Below are 27,138 nucleotides of genomic sequence, written 5' to 3' on the forward strand. Positions count from 1 at the left end.
GAAATAACGACAGTACCCGACTTGCAATTCACTTTTCACCCTTTTTTTTGGAAAGGGCGAGTAATTATATCCAAACCAAAATCTAGATCATAAAGTTTTCCCAGAGACAGCAGAACAATTTATTATTGGTTTCTATATAGTCCATAACATCACCCTCCCCCCAAAAAATTAGCACAACATTGTATATCAAAATGGCCACAGGGAACCCTTCTATCCCACGTTTGCAAAGTCAATTTGCTCAGAAACAGCAAGGGTCAGGAGACAAGATCTGATTGGTTGCTGTTTGTGAGGTCACAGTTGAGCTACTGTACCTTAGGATGTACTGAAGGTCCCCACAGATGCTCTCCCTGAAATATGGGTTGCCCTTTCTGACAATGGCCTTTCGAAAGACAAGCAGTTACGCAGTTTGACCTCTGCTTTCAAAAGCATTTTCCCCATTCATTGGTTATAGCAAAATAAAAAAAAAATTCTGTTTTTGAAACTATGTGGGAGTGAACAATTCACGTTCAAAAGCCACAACAGTGCATCTGTCTCCAAGCCCGGTGGATGAGAGAGAAAAAGGTCTTCCTCCAGTTCCTTGTGAGAAAGAGCACCTGACTGGATTAGAATGATTTGGTATTACACTGAACCAGACAGCAGAGGACCAGTGATGAAATCAATGGAGAGCAGGGGTTCAGGTTAAGTGAAACGAAGTTCTGAACATCTCTGCACCAGCTGTGAAACTTTTCTGCTCTCTGCAGCTTACCTTCATGTCCTTTTGATATTTACTCCAAACCTCTTTTGTCAGCCCACCTGATGCATCTGCGGGTTTGTCCGGAGGGATGATGGCGTGGTTCACAAGGGCTGACAGGTGCGTTCGAACTGTGGATAAGTGGCGGCAATAGGCAAGCCCTGGATACACAGAGGAGGAAAAGAGCATTCAAGTATCGCCCCCAGAGGAAATGACACCAAAGTTGGCACTTAAGGTTGCTCAATGTCCATGCTTGAAGCGAGAATAATGCCTAACCATAAGAACAAAAGACGTTACGCCATACTGGGTCAGACAAGGGTCCATCAAGCCCAGCATCCTGTTTCCAACAGTGGCCAATCCAGGTTACAAGTACCTGGCAAGTACCCAAACACTAAGTAGATCCTGTGCTATTAATGCCAGTAATAACAGTGGCTATTCTCTAAGATAACTTGATTAATAGCAATTAATTGACTTCTCCAAGAACTTATCCAAACCTTTTTAAAACCCAGCTACACTAAATGCCCTAACCACATCCTCTGGCAACAAATTCCAGAGTTTAATTTTACATTGAGTGAAAAAGAATTTTCTCCGATTTGTTTTAAATGTGGTACTTGTTAACTTCATGGAGAGCCCTACTATCTGAAAAAGTAAATAACCAATTCACATTTACCTCTCTTATGATTGTATAAACCTCTATCATATCCCCCCCCCCTCCTCAGCCGTCTCTTCTCCAAGATGAACAGCCCTAGCCTCTTTAGCCGTTCCTCATAAGGGAGTCATTCCATCCCCTTTATCATTTTGGTCACTTTTTTGTACCTTCTAATTCAGAACACATGAAATGTACATGGAGAAGGACACCATGCTCTGCTAATGGAGGATCTTACTAAAATGTTAATGTCTGGCAACACAGATTTTGAAGAAACTGCATTTTTATACTGCACGATGCATCAATCCACAAATGTCCTCCAGCCAGGATGTGTGCATTGTGTATACAGACGTGTTTGCAGACAATTTCATTAGTAATTTAAAAATTCAAATTGTGAACATGAAAACAACCATTTGACGGGGCAGATTTCTTTTTTTTTGGGGGGGGGGGGGGGAAGAGGAACAGATGATGGGGTCTTTTCCCCCCCTTTATAATCTACATCCTCTTGACCAGAGGCTTTTTTCTGGCTTAAGTAACTCCTCTCTCCTGGAGGGCTTCTCCAAGAGCCCACATGTCAACCTGAATGGGAGGAGGTGGGCAGATAAGAGCCACAGAAGAAATTATCTGAGGGCTGGAAAAAAAAAAATCTATGCTGTTAATGTATGTCGTGCTGTGCTTTGTGGTGGCATTGCCTTCACTGCTGTTGCCAAAGGGCCATGGAAGATCAACATCTACCCTTTCCTGCCTTTATAAACCTCATGCTGTTTTAATTCCTTTATCCACGAGTGTCCCAGCATCCCCTCCTTCCAAGGTCCTTTTATACCACTGCAAAAGGACTGCCACAGTGCCAGGGAAAGCCCCCCATCCCCCGAGCAGTCCTTCAGAACCAAATGTAGCGTTACTGTACCAAAAGCCCTCGTGTGTTATAAACAGCTCCCCCCTTCCGTGGTCAGAGATAGAAACCACGGTCACCGGCAGAGCAGCTGGTTCTGGCACCAGCCGGAACATCTCTTACAGCTTCTTCACTCCATGGCCGAGACCCGTAACATCGTTATCATTAATACCACCTTTTGGGGTGGAGTAACGGGGTCCTAGCCTCAAAAAAAAAATAAACGTGGAAAAAAAAACAAAAAAAAACGAAACAACTTACATCCATAAAATGCCCGTGAAACAATCTGTCTTTTCATGTTCTCGCACAGCATTTTCAGCGGGGTTCTGCAAAACAGCAAATGCTTTAGTAGGCACAGTCTGTGTGACGTATGCAGTGGATCCTAAAAGCACTGTTAAACGGGGATCTGCTGTACATACTAACAGTACTGTGAATAAATACATCTATCACCATCAAAATCATCAAGGTTGTGAATTTGCCAAAAAAAAAAAAGAATCTGTTCAAAAAAATCAATCTGTTCTCTTTATAATTATGTGGTACTTTGAAAGTGGGATCTGATATCCTGTTACTGAAGATTCCTGCTGCCTCCCCTCTGTCTCCCAGCAGTCATTCAGCTGAACAGCAGCAGCCCTCACACATTAAACCCCAAGGAGTGCAGCGAGGCTCCCTGGAGCAGTGCAGAGTTAGGTTTCCGGGCCCAGTACAAAAGCTGCCTCTCTCACTGGAGTCCGAGAAGCCGCCAAAGTCTGAGGGACACGCCAGGGTAAACTCTACGTGCTCTGCCATTCATTCAAGCAACGCTTTCTAATCCCAGACAATATTCAGTGAGGTTAATGGTTGAAGCTAAGAAGCTTTGCAGATCTGAAAGAGCAGGATTCCAGTGCTAGCCCTGGTGGTGGAGAAAGCTAGAATCTCTGCAGACCACAATGCCTCTTTACTTGAAGCAACACAAGAGTTACCCAGGAATGAGGAAGCCTATCATCTTTCCAGACCACATGGGTAATCCCCTTCTACAGATCTGATTGCAAAAGCTGGTATGCATCATCGTCTAGGACCAAAAAAGGTCAGCATTGACCAGGCTGGACTGTTCTAAAATCCACCCCCCACCCCTTCAAGGTCTTATCTGTGGCGGCTTCAGACAGTACAAGGTACCAAAAAAAAAAAAAAGTAGTCAAACCGGGTTTATTCTTGCTTTACCTGTCGTGTATACAGCTGCAGCAGCTGGGTATATCATACGGGGAGCTGCCGGAGGAACAGGAGAGGCAGGAAGAGCCCTGGCTACAGTACTCAGTCAGCTGCCATGGTAAAAGGCTCGTGCTGAGGCCATGCGTCTCCGTCGCATCAGTGGTATCTTCCAAAAAAAAAAAAAAAGAAGAGTTTGTGATTATTTTCTGTGAATAACCTATCAGCCCAGGACTTTCAATTGCTCAGGGACAGAGAGGGATGAACACGGCTTCATCACTGGGGTAGAGAGTACCTTTGTATAAACAGGATTTTTGCTTGGGAGGACGGTGGCGAGCTGGAGGTCAGCTGTTATTACAATACAAACCGGGATTCTGAAGTGCATACTGTAGTCAGTTTTTAGATTCAGAGATATTTTTTCTATGTAGTTACTGTTTACAGAGACAGACTAAAAGACCTGATTTAATCAAAGCTTTTGTCTCAAGTCTGTGCCCTGAAAAGAAACCACTTTTGATAAATCAGACTCGCAGTCGCACCCTGTTAAAACTGGAATGACCATCACGCAGCTGATAGTTTAAAAGGCTTATGTCGGGGAGCCTGAAGAGGTCCGTTCCTTCACGCTGAGGAGCTCCCTGCTGACGTCACGTGTGGGGGGACTCCCCTCCTATACCAGAACACTGTGCTGCGGGGCTGGATTTATCTCCATTTCTTTCCTAAACTTCGGGTGCCGATATGGGGTAAGCAGAGGAAAAAGCACCCCACTCCCCACCCCCGAGCCATCTGTGCTACCTTCTTCATCCCAGCCGCCTCGTGATGCCTATTTCCAGAATCAAGGTAATTTGGGCTTGAGTGAGCTTGGAACATTTTAGCTCCTCTGTTCAAAGTCTTTCAACTGTTTCTCCGAGCCCCGAAAGTCCCCGCCAACCGCAGGCACATTCACTGAGCTTATCTAGAGCTGGGGACGACAACATGGCTGTCAATACTTAACCCCTGGTCGGGAGCTACCAGTAACAGGACGTTTGCTTTCTTCTACTTCCGTCGGGCCTTCAGCGAGGGAACAGTTTTTTGCTGACTAAGTCAGCAGTGGTTATACTTGAGGTGTTCTGGATTGTGGCAGTGAACCTGCAAGAGACCGTCTCCACCCAAACAGAGGGTTTATCTAATCCTGTAAATGAGCATACAGGATTAAGGCGCAAGGAGATAATCTGGTAGAACTGGGGGATAAGTATACTAATCTTCATGAAACCAGTACAGCTTTAATTAAAGCTAATCAGCTATTACAGACAAAGCAGGAAAACATTGAGAATCGCTCTAGATTAGCTGTAACATTTCTAAATTTTCCTAATTGCCCATTAATCTCTCCTACAGAGATGTTAAAAAAAAAAAAAAATTTTCTATCTTGAATTTCTGAAGGTTTCAAAGGAGAGGATGCCAGCTTTTTAAAAAAATGTTCTACTTGCCGATTCATAAAAAGGATGTTTCTTCCATGGCTAATTTGGGCAGGATTAACCTTGTGTCTAATACCTCGGATCTTGCTGGGATTTTGGAATGTTCACAGATCAAGGAGAGCGCCCCCCTCTGGGTTTTATATTTACAAGAATCCGATAAGTGTTCTTTCAGGCTAACGATATCTGGGGGTTTGTCGGGGGCCACACAATAGCAGTATTCCCAGACATTGCAAAGGAAACTGAAGAGAGATGTAAAATATTTCTTAATAAAAGCCCAGTGTTCTTGCTCTTGGAGCTACTTTTCTTTTGAGGTTTCCATGCAATTAAACATCAAGGAATTAAATGTATTTTTCTGATCTGGAGATTTTAAGCAAGATAAAAGAATATATTATTTTGCATCTAACATCTAAGAGATTGACAAGTTAATATGTATCCTTGTTTTCATATTGTATTTTATATCTCTTCCTTTATGTGGACTAATGATTAGGAGTTGCTCATTTGTTTTCTAAATATTCTTGCATGTAATTAGCTATATATTTTTTAAATCTTCTTTTGTTTGATTTTTTGAAAAAAAAATTTTTTTTATAAAAAAAATAAATAAATTTTGTGTCTCTGCACAGACTTCTCTCCGCTCCAAAAGACATGGTGAGCCAGCTCCCTGGTTCAGGTTTGGAGCCCTCGTCTTGACAATACCAGGTAAGCCTGGGAGCACACCAACCCGGGGAGAGAGGGAAGGCGACAGCAGCTCCTGCCACAAGGACAGCGCCTACACACCAACCATCAAACGTGAGGGTGCACCTCCCCAGGAAGGGTCCTTCCAGCCCTGGAGACAGCGAGGGTCACCTGCAGCACCCGGGGAGAGAGGGAAGGCGACAGCAGCTCCTGCCTCAAGGACAGCGCCTACACACCAACCAAACGTGAGGGTGCACCTCCCCAGGAAGGGTCCTTCCAGCCCTGGAGTCAGCGAGGGTCACCTGCAGCACCCGGGGAGAGAGGGAAGGCGACAGCAGCTCCTGCCTCAAGGACAGCGCCTACACATCAACCATCAAACGTGAGGGTGCACCTCCCCAGGAAGGGTCCTTCCAGCCCTGGAGACAGCGAGGGTCACCCGCAGCACCCGGGGAGAGGTGGCAGTGGTCAAGAGGAAAATCCAGAGACATAGTCAGGACATCTTCTGTGGAAGAAGCTGTTCCCTTTCTGAGAGGCGACAATTTGCAGGTGCACTGTTATTTCCGAGATTAAAGGGGATTTTAAAATTGTGCCGAGGGGTAAACCAATAATTTGAGGGCTGCAGAGAGAGAGAGAGAAACACACACACAGAGTGTAAGGGTGAAGGAAAGGACCTTCTACAGGAGGAAATATGGTACTGGGCTGCAGCCGAAAGGTTTATATAAGAAACCGATCACACTGCATGGTTTTTATTACCTGCTAATAAGGTTTGCTTTTTAAACCAAACTAAACATTTTTTCTGTGCATTTGATTTTTTTTATTTTTTTTTTTTACTTATTTAAAATGAAATCCAAAACAAAACCATTTCTTTAGCTAACTAGGAGACTGGAAAACGTGGTGCTGTAACCATGTCTATCAGTTATACAACTTCCTACTTCAGGCCTTTCAGCTCCTCCCCATGAAATTAAGGCAGAAAACTTAAGCGTCAAATTGCGTGGGGATTCATTAGGATACACGTCAAAGGACAAACCACCAAACATCTTGAGACAGGCTATCAAAATTTACGCTGGCAGGGGGAAAAAAAGGGAAAAGAAATATTCTGAAATGACTCATGCAATGTCAGGTCAATACATTTTAATAAAATTAGCTAGATAAATTTGCATACAGCCAATACAGGTTCAGCCAGTAATGCAGCCAAAGCATTTTCATGGTGGGCGTTTGAAATCAATCAATCAGTCAAGGCACATGCTTTGTGGGAAAGCCCTTGAAGATCCAGCGTAGGGAATAACAACTGAAAATGCTCTTCACCTTAATTCTTCAGGTAGGGAGCTGAATGACCGAGTCTACGTTACTGCAGCTTCTCAATGGTTTAAAAGACAAGTAGAAACTCAATAAGCAACAAATCTATAGGCTCGTCTTTGGTTTAATCATTTTTATGGACCAAAAAAAAAAAGACCTTGAGAGTTTGAAGCAGAACCCCACAGAACCTCAGAATTCAGATGAAAGGCAAAAGGACTCTTGAAGAATTAGAGTGAACAGCATGTTCGTTGGTTTGGACATCTCTGATATACATATATGTAAGCTCCGTGTGCGCCTATGCAGAGCGATGTACACACAGATATACACATACGTATACACACACATGTAAACATTTGCAGATTTGGCCACATGCAAAAAAATGAAGCATGTCGAGGAAAAAAATGGAAAAGCATTGGCAAGCGTATCTGACGACAACAGTGCTGTCATTATCTGGGGAGGGAAGGGGTGACAGTGATGGATACAAGGGGACCAGCTTTCCATGTCACATTCTAACACGCTTCCTGTCTCTTTCCCCCTACATACACACACTTCTTGCAGTAATACCAGGAACTCCTGCCCGTTTCCACCTTCGTCTCAGCTGAAGATGCGTTTCTTCAGAGAGGCCTTCACTGGTCACCCATAACCCCCACTCCCAATGCATCATTTCTGTAACTGCTCCCAGCCTTGGATGTCCAGGTCACCCTTTCCCCCCCCCCCCCCATGTAAAATATTAGATTACGGGAGGGAAGGGGGGTGAGGACTCCCTCCCTCCAAATCCCCCAAGGCGCCTGCATGACTTGTAGTAACTACTATTGGCATCCATGAAATTGAATACGATACAATTGGCTAATGGCTCATGCTGGTGACGTAGCTGGATCAGCAGGATTATTCCTGCACATCTTATCAGAGGAGAGGTTCCCGGGTGCAAGTTTGGGTTTCTCTATTGCTTCTTGTACAATCAAACAAACCGCATTCTTTTGGTGTCTGGCGAAATTTTCAAAATGAGCAGATTTCAGCCACTCTGGCTCCGATGTAATAAAGGGTGCGCTGGCTTGTGCGCCCATTTTTTGGGTGCAGACTCTACGCTCCACGTAGTGTAAAACTGTGTGCACGAATGAGTGCTCCTCCATTTAAATCCCATGTTAGTGAAGGCATTAGCTATTGCTCCCCAGTGCGCAGGCTTAACTCATGGTTTCCTTAATGCTTGAAATTTAACTCCCGGTCAGAGCTGGAATCAAGGTACTCAGGGTGGAACCCAAAGTTAATGGCGTGGGGGGTGGGGGTGGGCATCCTGCACATGCAATTTATGGGCGAAAAGACAATTTGTGCACAAATCAAGTTTTCTGCACATAAAGCAAGTGCCCTTTTTTTTTTTTTTTTTTTTTTTAATATGCACAAATTGTGTTTTCTGCACATAAATCATATTTTATGTATGCTAAACATGCCTTCTGCACATTTTTGGGTTAACGCTTTTTTTCTTTTTTTTAAACTTCCACTGCACTAGCATGCCATTAACTTACTGCACTGTGAGTTAACTCCGTTTTCAGCACGCGAGTAGAGGAAATGTGAGCTAAAATGCAGCTCATGTTTTATTACATTGGGTTCTCTGAAGCTGGCAGTGGAAGGAGTCACTAGAGTAATCAGAAAAACATTAGGAGAAAAGCTTTCAATAATTCTCTGTTCACCTACATGAATGCTGATTTAGGAGGTGCTTGGGAGCCATAGAGTAAAAATAAAACCTCCCAAAAACATACAAGCACCTTGTGGTATGCCTACTTCTTACCAAGAACAAAATGGGTGCACTCTAAAATTAAGTGCAAAAAAGAAGAAAAAGTAATTAAAATCTAAAAGCAAACATTTGGGTTCTAATCAGGACTCCTGCCATTCATTTAACAAGTTCAAGACTCCTGAGCCCTGGAGTGGGCCCAGGTGGCACTACCTAAGCTGCCATGCAAAGGTACATCTCAGTCATCACTCTTTGGCAAACACCTACAAGCCTGATTCAGTGTCCACGATTAAGTGCTCCAGAGGGAGCAACGGTGAATGGCTCCCAGCCAAGGGGCCACTGCTGCGATGGCTCAGTTAAAGCAAGTGAGAGGGATTATACAAACAGTGTCAAAAACCTTGAAGGCTCCTGGCACTATAGCCCAATACATTCCAAAAGAGCAGGAGGAAACTGCCAGGCCAAAAATAGATAAAGAAAAAAAATTATATTTCCTGCCCACCAATTATTACATGGCCCTGCAACTCCTTGGTTGTGCTAAATCTCGATCTCTATGTCGGTGCAAGACAGTGAGAAAGAACAGGGAAAGCTGATGGCAGATGGAGGAGTAAACAACATATCTTCATAAGGGAGATTTCTCTGCAGTGCTCTAAAACCGATCTTGAAAGAGTGAAACGGTGCTCAATGCTAATGGCGGCAAACCTCGGAAAACCCCTCGGGTATAGCTCTCCGCCCTCAACTATAGTTGCTCCAGAGAGCATTCACGCGCATGGTTCTGTGACCTACTCTGGAAACAGTGCACACCAACCACCACCACCACCCCACAATGCTCCTGGAAGTGCAGCTGCACTGAAATGTAGACTCTGGCTCTATTCCGGAGCAAGCGTGCACCCAGCAGGTCGCCCTTTATAACACTCGGGTTTAGGAGCCAATGGATTATTTTTGATGTGAAGAACTCATTATGGCAGAATGTGGCAGAGGTTGCAAATAATGCACATGGATTATTCTTGGGAGGTGGGGTGTATAAATCTGCCTAGCAACAAGCACCAAAGGTCAAGCAAGATGCTCATATGTTTAAAGCCCCAGCTAAAGGGAGAGTTGCATCTTTACAGAGATATTGACAGCACAGAGGAAGAACCAGTGTGTGCCAACCTGACAACAGTTAAAGAACATGAACCATTTCGTCTGGGCGCCGAGGTGAAATGTAGAACCAGAGCTGGGACATTTGTGGTCAGAAGGAGGGGCTATACTGGCTTAGGGGTAGGAAGCAGTCCCCTTTTTTGGTGCATGGTAAATGACAAATTACAAAGAGGTCTGGGTAATGTATGATGGAGGAGGGGGGAAACTGAGGAGTATGGAGCCTATAGTAAGAATGCTGTATATAAGAGATGTAATAGTTAGCTCTCTAAAGGAGTTTGGAGAGCAGTCAGACACTGCACTCTGTATAACTGTTCTCTTTCCTTCCACCAATACCTTGTAAACCAAAGACAAATTTTCCTTACAATAAAGGCTTCATTATTGGCTATTTTTGGTTCTCCTGTGTATTGGTTCTGGGGTTAACACTCATTTTGGTGACCCCGATGTGATATCCCAGGTGTGTTTGTTTAGCCCTGGAAGGGCCTTATCAGGTCTGGCACTCTCTACAGAACGGAAAGTTGTGAAAAATCCACTGCCGTGATGTCTAGGAAGGAATAGACTAAGTTGTATTCATATGAAGACAGCTATATAGAAGAGGCTGTGAGTATAAATCTTATTTCTTTTGGGGTTTACTTGCAAAACATTTTTCCCTGGCCATTTGTACATGTTAGATTTGTTGCTTTGGGGGGATGCCCACTTGTAACATTTTTGCTCTTTTAGTTATGAGAGATCATTATGTCTGATTCAAATTCATCCTCTAGCTGTTTTTGTCTTGCCGAGTGATTAGATTTAAAAGTTGAATCAATTTTTCTTTCTATGTGAGATTTTATTTTTGCAGTTTAACAAGATTATGTCTGCTCTGCCTGATGCAGAACTTAAATCATTTTTCCCAGTATTTTAAATAGATTTGTTCTTTTTTTTAATTCTGACTTTTGTTTCATTTTGGATCAATCCAAATACTTTTTTGGCCTAGTTTTTTAGCTCAAATTTTTAATTATCTATGTGTTTGTGTGTCATTACAAATGAAAATAACAGACTTTGATGAGAAGAATGCAATGAATGAATTTATGTAGTCAGTTCAGTGAAATATGACTATGTAATGTCTGAGCACCTGGGTTGACTGTGGTTTTGAATATTGCCTGTTACTTCATAGTAAAGTGGGAACATTATTTAAATTAGTAACAGTGTATATAGGAATTATTAGACGTAAGGAGTTATTGACATTATGGAATTTTGTTACTGGTTAATTTCAATTGTTTTGCTTTTATATTAGGCCTTAATCCATAACACTCACATCTAACTTAATAATGAGAGTTATGAGGCTATGCTTCGATGTCAGTGAAGCGTCGTACTGTGAGAACTGTATACATCATTTGTCATTGATCTCAGAAATCTTCCCATCCTTTTCCACAGAAGACATCTTGAACATCTAGACATCTTCAGTCCATTTTATGGACTGAAGTACTCATACTTTATGCCTGATGTTCTGTCCATGTTTTTCTTGTTCTATGGGGGTGGCCTTATTTAGATACTGTTTTCCTTTGTTTTATGAGGCAATATACTTTTATTTTACATGTAATAACTGATTGTCATAAAATATTTTTATGATATATCTAGTTACTATCTAGTTATGTACCTACTTGCAGGTGTCATTATTTAGATTTTCACGTTAATGATACAGTCTGAATTAATGCAGTTTTATTGGTCCTTACATCTCTGTGTTCATGGTCAACAGCATAGTCTATCTGTATGTCTATACAATATTTAGATAGTAATTTTTTCTTTTTAGTGAGAACTACAAAGATTTTTGACACGGGATTTGTTTTTCTTTTTTATTGCACCACTGGTGGGTGAGGGGAGCATATGCCACACCTGAATTTAATTGTTCCAGATACCTAAAATATGAGTAGCAAGCTGTGCACAGTGGGAGCTGCTTAGAAACAAGGACCTAAGCCAATAATTCATTACAGAGTGGAGAGACAACTACACATGTGGCACTTTTGTTACGCAGGCTATGCTCAGCACAGTCAGCTTGACTGTGAACACACAATGACAGATGGCCTACATATATCAATCCCCTGACAAGTTGGGTGTCTCCCAAAAGTCAGAGAGGCCAACCATGAGCACAGCGACCAGCAAGTTACGTAGGCAAGTAGGGATCTTATGACTTCTTCTTTCACAAACACATATTGTGATTGGCAATCATTTATTTACCATAATAAACGTTTTACAGCTGTTCAATGCCTCCTCCCAGTTGTAGAGCCTTTTCCTCCACTACTCTCGGATGACACCCCATTGCCACTTCCACCCTCCCCACTGTGGCAGACACTAGTTTCATGCTACCTGACCAGACTCATTATGCCCTAATTCCCCCATTGCCTGATGGGCATGTCACCCAGGCTCATACTATTTGAGACCTTGCCTTGTTTTTGCTCTTGCTGCTTCATGGTTGCACATTGCTGGTTTATTATATACTTTTTCACATCACTATTATTGATACCACCCTTCCATTTAGTTTATTTTAGTTTTACATACTACATCATATTTTCATATATTAGTTAGCTTGCACTGTATCTTATATTTTAGTTGCCATTAAAAATGTTTAGCTTATATATCTTTTGCCATTTTTTATATTACTTGCTTATTCTTTTATTTGATATCCCATTTTTTCTTATTATTCATTTACATTTCATTCTGTCATTACCAGCTTTTCCTGGATATGTTTATGCTCATTATTTAGCTTTTGTTTTTACTATTATTTTCATATACATTTCATAAATTACCTGCCATATTTTGCAATTCTTTTTATTGCCTTTGGGTTCTCTGGGTTTATTACTCCTTTGTTGCCTGCCCCTCCAACATGGACTTGTCAGACCTCTGGCACTCAGCTACGCTGATGTGGCCTTAAATTTGGGATTTAGGTTTGGGGTGGTGGATAATATTGACCCCTTTTCTTTCTGCCTTTTTGTGCCCTTTCTTCTCTGGCATCATTAACTGTTGTTCTGTATTGGTTTCCATCATTGTCCATTGGTCTCTGCTGTCTCCTTGCCCAACTTCCTGTTGACCCTTGGTCATCCTCCAGTTGAGACCAATGGTCAAGAGGGAAATGCATAAATCTGCCTGGCAACAAGCACCAAGGGTCAGGCAAGATGCTCATGTGTCCAAAGCTCCAGCTAAGGGGAGAGTTGCATTTTTACAGAGACACTGAGAGACAGCACAGAAGGAACAAGTACAAAGGAGGAACCAGTGTGTGCCAGCCTGACTACAGTTAGCAGAGAACATGAAGCAGTTTGCCTGGGCACCGAGGTGAAATGCAGAACCAGAGCTGGGACATTTGTGTTGCATGGTAAATGACAAATTGCAGAGGCCTGGGTAACACATGATGGGGGTGGGGGAGTATGGAGCCTATAGCAAGAATACTGTATATAAGAAAGATGTAATAGTGAGCTCTCTGAAGGAGTTTGGAAAACAGACCCTGCACTGTGTGTACTGTTCTCTTGCCTTCCACTAATACCTAATAAACCAATGACAAATTTTCCTTACAATAAAGTTTTCATTATTGGCTATTTTTGGTTCTCCTGTGTATTGGTACTGGGGTAAACACAGAGGGGGAGGAGATTAGACTTCAGCAAGTTACAGCTGAAGTCAGTGAGAGTATTCACTATGAGGGAGAAGCGTCCGCTTTAACACCACACTTGTGTGCCTGTATTTCCTGGTGTTTGACAGAGTCCCAGATCCTTCCCAACAGTCCTCTAATCAGGGATCTCTGCCCTCTTTCCTCCCTCTCAAAGACCCAACGGGTTCTCTTCTCATGGTGATGGGCCGCCCAAGACCATTAATAGTGGAAGCACTGCTGCAGCGTTCAGCCTTTGCTTCTTCAGCTTTGCTTTGGCCAAGAGCTATTCACGCACTAAGAAATGGTTCACTTCGTTCTTTGTTGAGCCAGTATTTTCCTTATGATCTTTTGGGCTTTCAATTCCCTCAGAACCAGGACTGGAATCTGGCACTTAAGGTGCCTTCAGTCACAGCTACCTGGGGATTTTCCCCCCTCCCCTGCCTTTTATATCCTCCTCTCAACTTACTTTAGTCCAATTCAGCGCAGTGAGAGTCCTCCGGCGGGGGCCGCACACCTGAGCTCCTTCTGAACCCAGGGGCCCTAAATCTGGTGATTGGGCGTCATCCCTGTGCAATGACTGAAACTCCCTCCCCCACCTCTCCCAGAGGTTGGGTGCGCTGCCTCCACAGCAGCCCTAGCCTCGTCATATTCTGTATGTTTTCCCTTTACCTCCATTTTCAATAACCAGGAACCCAGAGTTTTCCCACTGGACTCATTTATAACGAAAATGTGGCATAAAGATATTTATCATCGAGAGATTGCTTTTGCCCCTTAGCTGGCCAAAAACCAGCTTTGCAAACCTTCGCTAAAACTTCTCCTAGAACGAAGGATGCAACCCACCCAACTGGACAGGACAAGGGGGAAGAGAGGGGGGAGGGTCAGAGAATGCCAACACTGTTGTATTTTTACGGGAGGTGGTGCCCAGGACTGGAAAGGGAAGGCGTGGGGAGGGATAAAAACCTTTCATCGGATTAGGAGCTGTGAGGTTCCGTGAGCAAATCATTGAGAGCATTGCGTGCAGCCTGTCCTCCTCTTCCTCGTCATCGTCAACCGAGACAGAGCGACTGGCAGCTAAGTGGTGGTAGTTAATAGTTACTGCTCAAGGAGAACAGTGAGAGGAGCAGGAGAAAAACAAAGAAAGAAAGACAGATGTTTTATGAGAGTTTTTCCCTCAGGATACAAGAACACATCTGCAACAACAGTTTGCAACTTTACTTTCAATCATTTTTTTTTCCCCCTCCCATTTAGTGTTTCAGCCATAAAGGGCCAATGGGATGAAATCTAGCGAGGTGGTGCATAAAAAAGGCTCTCCTAACTGTGCCTGGAAAATAATGCAAGATCCTTTAGTGAGGCCTAGACCCAATCCAACTCAACAGCAGATCCTGGGAAGTTGCTCCACAGCCCTGTCAGACTGTACTCCACTGACCCAAGATCTTTTGGGCCTCTGAACGGTGCCTAGTACAAAAAAATGCCACACAGCAGCTTTTGTAACAGCAGATATTGAAATAAAAGATACTCAGAAGGAAACATTAAATACAAATATTCAGAGTGTGCAGAACAAGACATTTCATTTTTATTCCTCACCCCTCCCCCACAATAACCAATTCACACAGGCTTTTTATTCCCCCCTACCCGGCAGCATTCAGACCCCAACATATTTCCTCCCATTTCAGGCCAGCATAAGTCCAAACCCGAGTGCAAACCCAACCATGCAGGAGGAGGGGGGCATTGCTGTCAAATTTGCCTAACTGGGGAGGTGGCAGGCAGGCAATAGACCCACGAGCTGACCCCTGATTGTTTTGTATTTTTATTGCCTGCTTGCAGGGGTTTGGAGAGGTGGTGGGGCTTGACCCGGCAGGATCCATGTGGGTGACTCTGGGTGGGTGGTGGTGGCAGTCTGCGATTCAGACCACCAGGCCTACAAGGGACCTACTTATCTTTATTTATTTTTTTACAGTATGGCCACTTAGCCGGCTATATCCTGTTGAATATAGTCAGTTATCTGGGAACGTGCTCTCTGACCCTTCTCTTGCACGGCTCGGCACAGAAGACCCAGGTGATAAGAAACTAAGAACATACTGTTATCATGTCTGTGTCCTGCACAGACGATCCTGAAGACGTAGTCTGTCGCCATCTCATCATCAAAGTTCTCCTCCAGATCCACAGATTTATTCGTGCTGTTTCTTTTCCGGAGTCGCGGGAAAACTTTCCCCTAAAACAGCAACGGTGCAAGATATTCAGTACTGCCTGCATCTGCAGTCTGACTGAGCAACATGCGATTTCGTTTATGGCTTGACGGTTAAGGGCAGCCCTTGGCTTGTTCTGCTTCTATAGTGCTCCAACAAGGCACAGTGGTAAGGGGGAGGGACCTGAGCAACTAGGCTAAAGTAGCAAGGGATCTCCCACTGTTCCTTTAGCTCAGCGGCAGAGTCCCTGGACACGGAGTCAGAAGGTTGCAGGTTCAAATGCTGAGACCCCAGTCAGAAAATCCAGCAGCAGCAGCAGCACAGGACCCTCAAACATGCATTTCAGTTTTGTGGTTTCTTAAAAGGACCTAAAAAGTGACAACCATCTTAAAGAAATAAAACCAAACAGCTTGGATCACTGGATTCATAATTCTATTTGAATCTTAAAAAGAATTGTCACCTTTCCATGGTGTTTTGACACAGTCGTGTGTGCCCAGTTGCAGTGATCTTCCTACAGTACCATTGCCACAGCTGGTTGATGCCAACATGAAAGGGTGTTTGCTGGCAGTTTGTGCCCGGCTGAGGGCGTAATCTCTGACAGGACATTAACAACCCCAGGGAATGCACTCCCTGAAGGTCCACATAATCAAAAGATATTATCTAAAAAGCTGTCAAAATTATCTTCTGGGCTCTCATATTTAGAACTTTAAGTGTGTGTCCGCCTGCTGCCATTGGTTAGCACTCAACTCAATATGTAAATTATTTCTCTGTGGTTTCAAAAAAAAAAAAAATAAAATTTCAGATGGTGCATTACCCCTTTCAATTGAAGTTGAAGATGCACATAAGACTCTGAGTAGGACATACGAGTATTTCATCAATGCCTACCTTTCCCCGTTGGGACCACAATGGAGGCTCCAACTGTCCTCGCGGTAGAAGTCCATTCTCCAGGCACGAGAGGAAGGCAAGGAGGTGGCCACCCTGTGGGAAATGAAGGGGAGGCCTCTGGATGCCATCTTGACTCACCAACACTAATGTGCCCCCAGCCTCCGCTGCAACAGAGAGAGGTGGAAGCCAGCTATATATGGGGCAATACTGTATGTTATCTAGAGATACTGGCAGTACAAAGAGCAAAAGCACTCAAGATCAGAGGATGCTGGGCTTGATGGACCTTGGTCTGACCCAGCATTTCATTTCTTATAAGAACATCCTGGGCCATGGCTCAGTAGCAGCGCTGCATGCTGTTTAATTCCTGGGTCACTTCTTTCATTCCCTGGACTAGCAGGGGTATGAGAGGCCCACGATGAGGGGAGTGAGAGGGGAGGGTGTAGTTGGGTGCTAGATGAGCATACAAGATTTCATCCCCCAATCCATCTAGTATGGCAATGAAGTCGACAAGAAAACAGACTTGAATAAGGAGTGCTCATGAGCCAAAAAAACTGGTCCAAAGTTACCAAAAGCAAGCCCTGGCTTCTTTGATTTACAATTGTTGCAACCCAGACATCAGACCATCTATCTGGAAAGTAAAGCAGGCAGGGCTAGCCTGATGACCCAGCAGGACATGTGGGAACTCTGGCTTCAGCTCTTGGACACATGGCTACTGTCCCTTGGGCTAGAAAGGCCCGAGGGTGGTGGCAACGCGCAAGAGTCCCCAGGAGGAAGGGAGTCCTAGCAATTGCTCGAGAGCAACACCCAGTGGTGGGTTCTAGATCATAATTGTCTTGGGTTCTGGAGGGAACCATGGGCTGGGGCCTCCCAGATGGAAAGTTGCCACTGCAATGACTAGACTAAGAAGAGAGAGAAGATGGGAATAACAAGTTGGAGCATAGTACAAGGAGGGTGCATTTCATAGCTGTGTGTTTTAGGTTTCCATTTTCTCACAGCCCCATCTACTGGGAGGATGTAGCTGGAATCTGGCACCCAATAAGAGACTCTTCTATCAAATACCCACCCCAGTCCATCCACAGAGGGAAGTCCTCATAGATGCGTGTGGATGGACAGAGGCAGACAGATGGAACGAGCACTGACAACAGGTGCTCCCTTGCACGCCTGAATGTCTAAAAATGGGAGGATAACTTGTTTAGGTGTACATGCCAGGCCCTGGTACTATAACAAGCCATCTGGCACAGGTTCTTAATTGATCTAGAAGCTCAAAGGCGGAGGAGGACGCTGCCAGACCCAAGAAAAAGAGGACATATAAAGTTAGAAAAATTATTTAATAAATCACAGCATCACATGACCAAGAGGGAGCCCTTTTCTTTAACAGTTGTAAACACCCTTGGCCTAAGTGGCACGGTTAGTGTATTAAAGCAATACTTACGCTGCTGATGACAGTGGATGCAGACAATCTGACTTATGGGCACAATTACGGCATAGTCCCAGTAAACACTGCAGAGAATACACACACAAAATCAGCATCATCCTTCACCCTCAGCGTGACAAGAAGGCAAAAAACTACCACTAACTGCTCTGAGAACAGGCAAATATTTCAACAACTTCTCCTTTTGTAATATTCAGCTGTTCTTGCAGTTAATTGAAATTTTTTTTTTCACTTTGTTTCCTTTTCAGCTCTCATCCCATCCAGCAAGGAGTCTGTCCAGCTACCTTTTGGCTGATGGTCATCGTGAGGTGAATATTCAAAGGCGCTGTTGGGGGTCACTTTTGGAGTCTCCCAGACAAAAAACAGATTTCAAAAGGTTTTCCCCTACCCCCTGGTTCAATTTTCTCCAGGTAACATTACCAGCACAAAATGGAGCCAGATTTAAAAAAAGAGGTGGTGGGTTTAAACTTCAGCTGCTGAGCACTGCTGTTCAATGCTGCCTAGCTACAGTGAGCCAAATAAGACTGGTAGGAAAAGTATCTGTCCTAAAATTTCTTAAGCAGCACCATGCTGGGTCAGATCAAGGCCCACTGAGCCCAGCATCCTCTCTCTGACAGAGGCCAGGCCAGGCCAGGCCAGAAGTACCCAGCAGATTCCCAATAAGGGATCTATTTCTTGTATCTCACTTCCAGGAATTAGTGCTGGCTTTCCCAATCTACCTGGCTAATAACCGTTAAGTAACTAATCCTCTTTTGAACCCCACTGTGTTCATTGCCTTGACCTCATCCTCTGGCAACAGATTCCACAGCCTGACTGTGCGCTGAAAAGCAGTATACCAAACGTAATTAAACTAAACTGCCATCCATACACCCTTGAAGGAGTGCCCTGTGATATTTCTCTTAAAGTTAAAAAAAACCAAAACAAAACCCCAAAACAAATTAAATGCAGAAGTCACAGGACAAGATGGATCGCTTGAATTACTCTTGTCCAAATGAGAGGTGTAGCCTGCAGCATTCGCTCAGAATTTCCCTGGGAGTAAAGCACCGCTGCGCGAAGACACTTGCTGAGGCCGGCACAGTGAGCGGTGGAAGAGGGGAGCACAACCTCTGCGCGGCCGTCACTCGTTTGTATCTCATCTCTCCATTAAGAGGAGCTCTCTCCAAGCCACCGCACCAGGTTAAAAGGACTCAGCTGAAAGTTACCACCCTCCTCCCTCAGCCACCTGCACAAATAGCAGGAGCAAAGTACGCGGCAGCCTTCAGCTTGCACGCTTTGCAGCTACTAAATCTGCAAAGTGAAACGACACACTTGGCTGCAATGTTCTGGGCCTAAAGGTGACCACACAGACTGCAAAACACCTTGGGGCTATTCAAATATTGCCCCTCCCCCCCCTGACCAAGATTACCTTTTTTCCAGCTCCGAGTCGCCCAGCGTCCCATTCATGAGCTGGTTGGGAGTCCATTTTAGCGTCAAGCTCTCTGCGGACTGGTGGAGAGAGAGATAGCCAGGCAGGGGCTCCATGCCTTCTCTCTGCAAAGCACAGAAACAAGAGCCGGAGTTGCAGTAAGGCACTGGGATTGGCTTAACATCAACCAGACACATTAAGACTTTTTTCTTTCTTTTAAAGACATTCCAAACACTTAGTTCAGATGCTGTAGGAACGGGACGTTTGTTATAAATACAACACGCTTTGTGCCTCTTCCCAGAATCCAGGGGGAAAGAGGCTTTCAGGGTATGCCCTGGTACTACTGACAATGAACACACAGGAATAGACCTTCGTTATTTTTTTTTTTTTGGCACTCATCTTTCCATCCTGATCGACCTGCTGTGCTGAGGATGAAACACAACCATACTTATGATTCTGAACATGAGGCTGCTTCACACCTCACTCCCCAGGGAGAGAGAGTCAGCGGCTACATTTTAAAATGCGAGTAATACAGGGTAATACTCGGGTAATTCAGGCTCAGCTCCCGGAGCGCCTGAATACATGGAGGCATTGGTTAAATACCACGAGTTGTGAACCAAGTCGGGACGATGTCCACCAAAGACCACCTCTGAATGGGTTCTCACAGAAAGCAACCCTTCGCTGCATTGCTTCTAGGATGACCTTGACCTTACACCTCTGAGGCAGGACGGGTATTTTAGCTCTACTGGGCCCAGAAAGGAAGACAATCCGACAGCAATTTTGCTTCTCATGAATTCTCAGGAGAGCTCTGATGGATTCTCACAAAGGCTGAGGGCCCATGAAGGACACGTTACTTTTTTTTTCCAGGTGGATACAGCTTCAGTTTGGTTCTTTAATGGGGCAGCAGAGGTGCACAGAGCACGGAGGTCTCTCACCTCGGCAGATTCAATTTCATGGGTGTTCAGAGGCCCGTACAGACTTATTTATTTATTTATTTATTTATTTATTTATTTATTTATTTAGGGTTTTTATATACCAACATTCTCGATATAAATATCAAATCAGGTTGGTTTCCATAGAACAAAACTGTCGCAGGTAAGGCGTTACATTAAACAGAGTTTTGAACAAAAGAATGTAAATCATTAAATATTAAATATAAAATAGACAACAATAATTCGTCAAATAACATGAATAAATGACTTCACTGAGAAACTCTTATTAGCCCTCTAACCCGCAAGCATGTTTCTTTAACACATGTCACTCCCAGATATCCCTCCCCATATGCTAGCAAAATGGAGTGCTTTCCACTAAAGAGGTAGGCTCTACAGGGGCTTAGATTATCCAGCGCCTCGCATCTGGGGGAAAACTTTCTTCTCCTCCAGTAAAAAGGTTGGCGGGCTCCCCGTCTTCCACTTCCTCCTCCTAGAGCTTTTCAATTGGTGGCTGGGTTCATGATTAAGGAGGCAGGGTCTCTCTGCGAGTGGGAGGGTCAGCAGCAATCTCCAGTTGAAGGCTCTTCTTGAGATACAGCTATAGTGATGCCCAGGGAGTGTGGCGCAGCACGGGGGGAGCAGGGGGCACATCCAGGCTGGGACAGTGCAAGCAAAGAGGGGGGGCAGGAGTAAGAGAATGCCGTCTCCCAGATGACTGCTGCTTCACAAGCCGCCGGCAGAGGCTGTGAGACCACCACCTCCACCCTGCCGGACACCTCAACAGATCCATTCCGCAGGCGTCCGTGGCACCGATTCCGCCACACACAACTACCCCCCGGGTCCTCGTGCCTCTGAAACAGGTCAGAGGGAGGAAAGCACCAAGCTCACCCCCCCCCCCAGGAAACATCTCTGAACTGGCAACAGGAAAACTTAAAAGCGGTCAGCAAAACGTGAGTGGGGAAACAGGTTCCTCGCACCAGCCCTTTGATGAAATCCAACACTCTCAGCAGAAAAATGTCGGGTCTGTGCTGTGACCGCTCAGCTGACCCATCAAAGGCTGCTGCTATTTATTGGTCTTAGTGCCAAAGCATTCAGGTGGGCTTCCTTGCATGAAAACATTCCTGTCCCCACGCCCCCAAGAAAGAAAAACTCTTTTCTCTGGACATTAAATACTTTTCACTCCTTGGCTGAGCTTTTAATACATTTTAAAGGAAGTAAATCACCTCCAAAAATGAGGCTAGCCAAAGCCTTGGGGCACTGCTAAAGCAACCTGGCCGTGGAAACCAAAGCGGTGGTTTTTTTCCTTCCCACGTCACAAATTAATGTTGGCAACGTATGACGGCATAAGAGTACAGCAGGATCTTCTGCAGTCAAGCTGGTGCTGCAATAGTTAAGATCAGTACAATTTAGGCTTGCATGGTTATTTATTTATTTTTTATGCTTTACTTATATTCTGCTTTTCAGGTACTTCAAAGCAGATTACATTCAGATATTTATGGTATTTATGCCTGAGTAATACCTTGTACTCCGAATCTATAAAGATTACAGATCTATCGGAGGATAATCAGCCATGGATTCTTTTCTGGTCTTTCCCACTCCCTTGTTTCAGTGCTGTATTTCACTTCTGCAAGCGTATAGCACTATTACATAGTGTTACCCCACTGTCCTCCCCCTCCTCCATGCTTGATTTACGGATCCCATGGCCCTTGGGCAGTCCTGAAGGAGGCTGGGTGGGAGCTGGGTAGAGTCAGAAGAAAAGGAACCTGGAATAAACTGTGAGGTACTTAGCAAATAGGTCTGGCTGGAAATCAGAAGTAATTATTAACTTTTAAAATTTTAAAAGATTTACTAACCACACTCTCCCATTGATTTATTGATAGAAGATTACATAGGTGAGCCGAGTATTTAGTTTTCAGTCTTGGCTTTATAGTATGCTCAATTGTAATAGGATTTTTCCCACTGTTGCAGATATATCAGCTGGGTGTTTTTTTAAACTGTTCTACCATAGTGAAGAGCGAGGTTTGTTGTTTTTTGTTTTGTTTTTTTTGAGTTGGTCAAATATTAATTGGTACTGCTGGGAAATTAATTTTCCCTGTTGTATTTGTTTCATCTAATTTTGGCTTCAGAACTCAGCATAATCTTTTTGACATTTTGTTACTGGATTTTGCATTTATTTCCTAATATTGTCTGGTCTTTTGTGCTTTACCCGTATGCTTACACCTCAGTTTACACTCTTATTAACAGGGGATGCTGGTTGTAGTACACATGTATCTGTTTTTTTAATGCTTACCAGTTTTCTACACCACCCTCGGCCGGCTTTTGAATTGGACACCGTGCTGTGCAGAGCCTCGCAGATTGCTTTTAAACATATCCGCTCCCTGTATGGCTGCGAAAGATTCTCTTTCAGCCTTAGCCAGCTAGGACTGAAATGCCAGTCTAATATAAATTAAGGCAGCATTATAGGGAGGCTAATGTTAGAAGACTGCGCATAGTGGCAACATCTGCAGGTACTTGTGCTGCGCAGACTTTACTGCTCATTTTCCAGCTATGTTATGCGCAGGAAACTGCTTTGACAATGCCGGTGTAAAGTCCCCTAGTGCACGTCCAAGTTACACTTGCTCTGAGCAGTGCCCAAGTTCTGCATATAAACTTCTGCGCAGGCACCTGAAATTCCCGAGCCCCGCCCCCAACTCCGCCCCCTCAGAATCTCTCGTGCAAGTGCAGGGAAAAGTAGGCATGTAATAGGGGCTAGCATTACAAAGCCGCTTAGGGGTTTTATGTGCGTTAAGTGGCTTTTAAAATTATCCCTTAAGATGTGACCAAGGGAAGCGGGAAGCCTTTCTGCAGCCTGGCACAAGGCTAAAAACAAAAACATATCCCCCCCCCCCCCATTTATTGATTCAATTGCATTTCTATGCAGCAGCAGTTACCTCCTACTCTTTTAGGCTCCCAGGTCAAATCAGGCCCAGCATCTATTGGGCAATGGCACTGGAGGCCTTCATGCACATCTGTTTTATCTATTTCATCCCCCTGCCCTCTCACCTCCCCTAGCCCAGCTACTGCAGTGCGGGTCCTTGGCCAGGAGCCACAGACCTCGGGCCTGCAGTATCTGGTACACGGCATGCTAGTTTCAGCCACTGTGTGGCACAGCTGAGCAATGAAGGACTCCCTTCCTTACCAAAAGGATCTGTGAACATTGCATCCCCAGTCCCGGCCATGCTGAGGAGCATAAGCCAGGCCCAGGAATTGAATCTAGGTCTTCTGCATGGTACATGCCATGATGAGCCACTAGACAGCGCCAAGAATCATTTTACCTTTTCTAACACTATAGTGCCATCTGTTCCGATATGGCGGAAATCTGTGGCCAGCCTGTGTCTGGAGGCCGCAAGATGTCCCCTCTGATTTCATGCATGTCTAAGAAAGCTGCTGGGCATGTCCCTTGCCTGGCTGGCAGGCAGGCAATCCACCACCACGGATATAGTAACATTCCTCATTTGCTGAAATGCATTGAACTGGAGGACCTGCTGTAGGAAACTGAGCTGAGAAATGGATGTTCCTTAAAAAGAGGGACTGAGACTCCCGAGAGCCAGCCCCCAAACTCAGCAGACCCAGACCAGCACTGCACACCAAGGACAATTTTTTCATTCCACATGCACAAAGACAAACGCCACACACCCTGGTCACCCCCACTAGATGCTATAAAAACTTCAGAAACTCACATTTCGCCTGCTGACAGTAATCTGCCCTCAAGTCTCAGCTGCACTGTTAACTCACGCTCAGGGATAATACTTGCCCAGCATAAGACATTACAAAACAGGACAAATTTGCTCACAAATGATTTAACCTGTGCGGCAGAATAAATAAAACTGGTGTATGTACCGCAGACTCATTTTACAGGAAACCTTCACGACATGATTTCATTAGCTCAGAAAATGTGTTTTATGAAACGAAAAGAGCTGCTCTTATGAGCCGTGCCAGAAACCAATGGGAAATCTCAGCATTGAAACCTGTGAATAAATAATGTGATAGCAGCATTTCATTGATGGGGTGGGCGGCGCCATCATCAGGCAACCAATAGCACAAGTAAACCGCTAGTTACCTGCATAAATCTGTTTGAAAAAGAGCCACCATACCGAAAGATGTGCAAGCAGGACACTTAGAACGCCACGCAGCGTCCTGTACCGAGCAAATACTAGCCATGCAGCTCTGTTTAAGGCATTTTGTCCACTTACTGAGCTAGCAAACTTCTTAACTCAGAGAAACGAGAGGAGACAGAGATATGGCAGCCTATAATAAAAGATACTGCAAGAAGCAATCTCAGCCAGACCTAAGTAATGTGCTAAACGCTGCACTGGGAGCGGTTCCTGCAGGCTTGTGTGTTATTATGTCTCGTTAAAATATTTGTCAGCCATTCTTCTTAATTTTTTTTTTCCAATCGTTTTCCGCACTTATTTTCGTTAATGTGCGAAGTGAGGACTTGTAGTTTCGGGCATCGTATAGCATTGTGTAGAAATGCTTTATACCAAGCAGACATACAAAAAATGGAGAGTCAACGTTTCAAAAAACTCAAAGCAAAAAACTCAGCACAAATCTCCCCAGTTCTTTATGAAATGTGTGTTTTTCTAGCTTTGAACTGTAGGCATGGAAATGGCCAGACAGTCTCGGCACCCATGGGAAAACATGTGTAGAAGTGTAGACTTTGCCACTGAAAAAGCACTATCCATCCACCTCAAGTGGACTGGAGGAACGATGAGCAGGCCCTCTCGGCTGCTCCGAGAGACTTCGGTGGCATGTAGCTTTGTTTTTCTAGCAGACTCCTAGTAGTGGCTCTTATTACACCTTCTGCTCTTAAGTCCTGATGAAATATTAGTATGACACCTCGGTCACAATATTTCCAACACCTCCAACAACCAGTTACCAGCTAAGGGATGCTAACCTGATCATCACATGAGAATTTCCACCTCGCATCAGTTTTCTACTCACAAAAGCTTACAGCCTGGCAGTCACATCTGAAGAAAGGACCTGCGAGGTCTCAAAAGCTCATAGGTGGTGCTGTTTTTCCTCTCTCTCTCTCTGCATTGTCGGTCCAGGACCTGCTCCCAGTAGATATCGCAGCCTGCAGAGCATCCAACCACTTCGAGAGTTAAATCCTGCAAACACTCCTGATGTAAGACCCCTCTTGAGCGTGCCTTCTTGTCGTACGCATCATTCTGTCTGCAAGCTCTTCCTGCTTTCCCCTCTGTCTGCCTCTCAAGAGCCCTCTCTCGATACCGTGTAAGACACCAGATCATCCAGAAGGCTGCAGCTGCAAGGTCACCCTAACACAGGTCATACTCACTGGCTGGACCATCACATTGTTCTTCCCGTATAGCAGGTGCGTCCTCGAGTTCTGGTGCAGAGACTCCACATACTCCCTAGCCGAGGCGGCAAACTTATCCTCCGACGCACTTCCGCTGGAATGACGTTTCTTAATCTGCAAGACAGAGCGTAGAGTTTTTCCCAGCACAGGCTACGTTTAGAAATAATACAGGGTGATCATTCGGACCTTGTCTACATTACTGTTTTATGATATTTCTTCCCGGGCCTTCCCCAGGTCAAATATCAACCTAATATAATCGAAAGGCTTTCATCTCTAAAGGTTGGGCATGTAACAGACTTCCAAAATGTGGTCTGGGATCTTTCGCCTAATAATCACTGAACACATCATCTGGTGTTACCCTCCCCCCGGGATTATATCCTGTGAAACACTCTGCAGTGCTGTGGGACTTGCAGCGTGACACTGATAAAACTGATTATCTGCCACAGTCTTTAGGTCTCTAGTTCAAAGCTTAACCAACATGCCCTGAGCTTTGAAAAACCAAGTTTTTCTGTTAATTCAGCCTCCAACACTGCACAAAATGCTTCCAGATTTGGTTACGTGGATGCTTGTTTTAATTGACCAAATGCGAGGAGCGCGTGAAGCACACCCCGGAGTTTGGATGTCATTCTGTGCCGCCTTTGAAGAGACGCGCCGCTCGTCATGGCGTCCACCTTAGTTATTGTACTATTTCCTCATTTATGGCTAACGTGTCTGCCTCCCCCTTCACAAGCATTCTCGTGTTGCACGCTCACAAGGGCTCCTGAAAGAGAACAGGGCGGCAGGCGAGCACCTTGTGGCCCACCCAGTGAATCCAATTTACCTCCTGTCACAAGGCCAAAGACCCCAGTTCCATGGGTGCTTTGCACCTACAAGTTCTGTGCGCAGCAAAGAAAGCTGGAAAACAATGCTCATAGATTTTAAAATATAATCTGTAGATTTGATATGTACCATCGTTTGATGCCTCCAAGCTAAACACAGAGCTGGAAATGCTTCCTTGCAATCCAGCTATAAAGCCTGTGTGCCGTGGAAGCTGGAAATGTTCAGATAAATCACTTTTTTTTTTTTACCCCGATGAATGGCTTTCAGCATTACCCTCCCCCACAAACAAGGGGGCGGCGGCAGTGAACCACCCCTGGTGTGGGGAGGCCGGACGGCTCCTGGGGTGCAGCAGTGAATACCCACCCCCAGCGCGGGCCTCTTGGAGGGCGAGTCCTGGCCCTGTCGGCTGTGAACCCCGTGGATCCGGTGCCTCTGAACCAGCTCGTCCGCAGAAGGATCTGTCCAATAGTGATCCGCCGTTTTCAGCTTTGTGTACTCCAATGCGCACGGGCCAACTGCGAGGCAAGAGGGAAAAGGACAGTGTCAGAGCTTGTAAGCGAGAGCAGGAAAGACCCTGGGCCAGCAGAATGAAAGAGACTGCTCAGGATAATCAGCTGCCTTAAGTCGGGCACTCTTATTTGCTCTTTTGATCTTAATTTCAGGTCTTCCCTCTCTGAATAGCAATGTGCTCATTGCTTCTTATAGCTTTGAAACTACATTTGAGTGATCTGTGCTCCCCTCTCATTTGCCAGCACCCTGACTTAGCTTCCTAACGAAGCGA

General features: G+C 44.8%; 1 protein-coding gene across 2 annotated transcripts in view; it reads right to left on the bottom strand.

Annotated features, from left to right (window-relative positions):
- Window positions 1-27,138, bottom strand: part of SGSM2 (small G protein signaling modulator 2) — a 270,962-nt gene that overhangs the window by 53,890 nt on the left and 189,934 nt on the right. Inside the window, exons 6-15 of one of the 2 annotated variants that reach the window (XM_029612531.1) lie at window positions 26,721-26,872; window positions 25,518-25,652; window positions 19,248-19,372; window positions 17,843-17,910; window positions 16,411-16,574; window positions 15,419-15,551; window positions 14,300-14,434; window positions 3,463-3,616; window positions 2,527-2,591; window positions 746-891 (exon numbers count right to left, since the gene is read on the bottom strand). In XM_029612531.1, coding sequence (XP_029468391.1) covers window positions 746-891; window positions 2,527-2,591; window positions 3,463-3,616; window positions 14,300-14,434; window positions 15,419-15,551; window positions 16,411-16,574; window positions 17,843-17,910; window positions 19,248-19,372; window positions 25,518-25,652; window positions 26,721-26,872 — 1,277 coding nt within the window. The remainder of the gene's footprint in view (window positions 1-745; window positions 892-2,526; window positions 2,592-3,462; window positions 3,617-14,299; window positions 14,435-15,418; window positions 15,552-16,410; window positions 16,575-17,842; window positions 17,911-19,247; window positions 19,373-25,517; window positions 25,653-26,720; window positions 26,873-27,138) is intronic. The other variant, XM_029612532.1, reaches the window with a different exon arrangement.

This window comes from Rhinatrema bivittatum, chromosome 8 (genome assembly GCF_901001135.1).
Source record: "Rhinatrema bivittatum chromosome 8, aRhiBiv1.1, whole genome shotgun sequence".
Lineage (NCBI taxonomy): Eukaryota > Metazoa > Chordata > Amphibia > Gymnophiona > Rhinatrematidae > Rhinatrema > Rhinatrema bivittatum.